The following is a 2,417-nucleotide window of genomic DNA, read 5'->3' as shown; positions in this document are numbered from 1 at the left end:
ACAATTTCCAGGATCTAATAAAAAATAGTAGACATATGAACAAGTGGAAAGGTGTAATCTACTACAAGGAGAAGCATAATTATTATTTATTTCTGTTTCACTAGAAAAAGATAAAAAATGACACAGGTAATGGAATTGGCAGACAGGGACCTTAAGATGGCTGTTATAAATACCCTCAAGGATTTAAAGGGAAACTTATGCCTAATGAAACAAAAAATAAAGGAATAAAACCAAGTGGAACTTCCAGAAATAAAACAACATGTGAAAAGGAAAGTTTCACTGGAGAAAATTCACAACTGATTAACACTAAGAAGGAAAAAAATATCACAACTTGAAAGCGTAGCGATAGAAACTATGTAAACTGAAGATCACGGGCAGAAAAGACTGAACAAAATGAACGGAGCTTAGTGACCCAGGGACAATATCAAGTGTCAAGATATGTGTGATTAGAGATTTATAAAAAGGGGAGAGAGAAAGGGAAACAGAAAACTATGTGAAGAAATGCTGGCAAAACATTTTGCAAATTTGATGACAACTACAATTCCACACATCCTGCAGAAACCCATGCAGGATAAACACAAAGAAAACCTCACCAAGGCATATTATAATAAAATTTTTGAAAACCTGTGATAAGGAATAAATCTTAAAAAACAGCCGGAGAAATAAAATACACGTTGTATACAGAGTAAAAGATAAGAATCTAAAGTAGGGCCACCAAGAGCACTGGTGGATGGGGACTGGGCACTGGACTGGCTATGCCATGAGACTCCTCCCCACTGAAGCTTCACCGGGTGCAGGTACAACTATCCTGTTTGTAAAAGGAGGAGATTTTCCAGCAAATAACATTGTGAAGTTCCTGGTAGGCTTTACAAACAAGAGTGCAGAAGATTTTATTGTTGAATCCCTAGATGCCTCATTCCATCATCCTCAGCACTACCACTTTTATATCCAGAATTTCACAGCTCTTCCTCTGAACACTGTCGTACCACCCCAGAGACAGGCAACTTTTGAGTACTCCTTCATTCCCGTAGAGCCCATGGGAGGGCGACCCTTTGGGCTGGTCATCAATCTGAACTACAAAGTTCTGAATGGTAATATATTCCAAGATGCTGTCTTCAGTCAAACAGTGACAGTTATTGAAAGAGAGGATGATTTAGATGAAGAAATAATCTTTATGTATATATTCCTTGCTGGTCTTGGGCTTCCAGTTGTTGTAGGTCTTCATCAACTCTTAGAATCTAGAAAGCACAAGAGACCCATACAGAAGGTAGAAATGGGTACATCAAGTCAGAATGATGTTGACGTGAGTCGGATTCCTCAGGAAACTTTGAATCAGATCAATAAAACTTCACCAAGAAGGTTGCACAGGAAATGGNAAGAACTTTCTGAGACACCCCTTACTTGTTCAATGACTCTGTTGTTAGTTTCAATGTATACATTTTGATGAGTTCTAACAGGACTAAAGTGAGTTCATTATGAAAAGAATTTTCTTAGGAAAAAAAATCACCTACAGTTACATCACTCAAGTGACAATCACTGTTAACTGTTAATATTTAATTATATGTCCTTCCAAGCTCCTTTTTTAAATGAATCATTTATTTTTTNTAATGTTATCTCAGGGCATAATATTATCTCATGAAATTTGGATGTGATCACACATACAGCATAGGAAGAAATTGGTAGGAGGAACCAGACTCACTAGGGAGCAGACATGTACCCCTGCTGAGGATTCTGCTAAGAAATAGTCAGTTTTCCTAGAGATCCTTCAAACTAGGGCCCTCAGAACATTGGGCTCTATCCTTAGCCTTGCATACAAGATGGGGAGATAGGAATCTAGTTGGGAAAAAGAGCAGAGATAATCCAAAGACTTTCACATTGCTTTCCAAAGACCTTTAGACAACGGTGACTATATTTGTTTTTGAAACTCCAGTGTCCAAACATCTATTGAGTGAGTAATATGTGCCAGAAACCTTTCTAAGTGCTAGTGATGCCCTTGTGAAAGTAGAATTAATTTCAATATTGGTTNACAATCACTGTTAACTGTTAATATTTAATTATATGTCCTTCCAAGCTCCTTTTTTAAATGAATCATTTATTTTTTTACATAGTAGTGATCATACCGAATATGCAATTTTATGCTGAACCTTGAACTAAACCTTAATTATTCATGTTAATGAGTGACAGAAAAAAAAAAAAAAAGGCTGGGATAAATGAAAACCGAAGATAGATCAAAATCCTCACTCTAATTAATGGTTTGAATTCTTTTTCCATCAAACTTTTTCCTAAAAGGCCAAAGGGCACTTTCTTTAAATTTTTATTACTTTTTAAAAAATAAATGAATTATGAACTTTCTGTGATTTTTTCTAGATTTTCTAATGTGAGCTTTTTTTTTTTTTTTTTTCCTTTTTGTCTTTTTT

General features: G+C 35.6%; 1 protein-coding gene across 1 annotated transcript; it reads left to right on the top strand.

Annotated features, from left to right (window-relative positions):
- Window positions 1-760: 760 nt before the first annotated feature.
- Window positions 761-1,444, top strand: LOC103609931 (translocon-associated protein subunit alpha-like). The gene has a single exon (XM_008594187.1). It carries the CDS (start codon window positions 761-763, stop codon window positions 1,442-1,444), a length of 684 nt encoding a protein of 227 aa, XP_008592409.1.
- Window positions 1,445-2,417: the final 973 nt, after the last annotated feature.

This window comes from Galeopterus variegatus, unplaced genomic scaffold (assembly GCF_000696425.1).
Source record: "Galeopterus variegatus unplaced genomic scaffold, G_variegatus-3.0.2 Scaffold10321, whole genome shotgun sequence".
NCBI lineage: Eukaryota > Metazoa > Chordata > Mammalia > Dermoptera > Cynocephalidae > Galeopterus > Galeopterus variegatus.
Note: the sequence above shows the minus strand (reverse complement) of the source record. Positions and strands in the feature narration are given on the sequence as shown.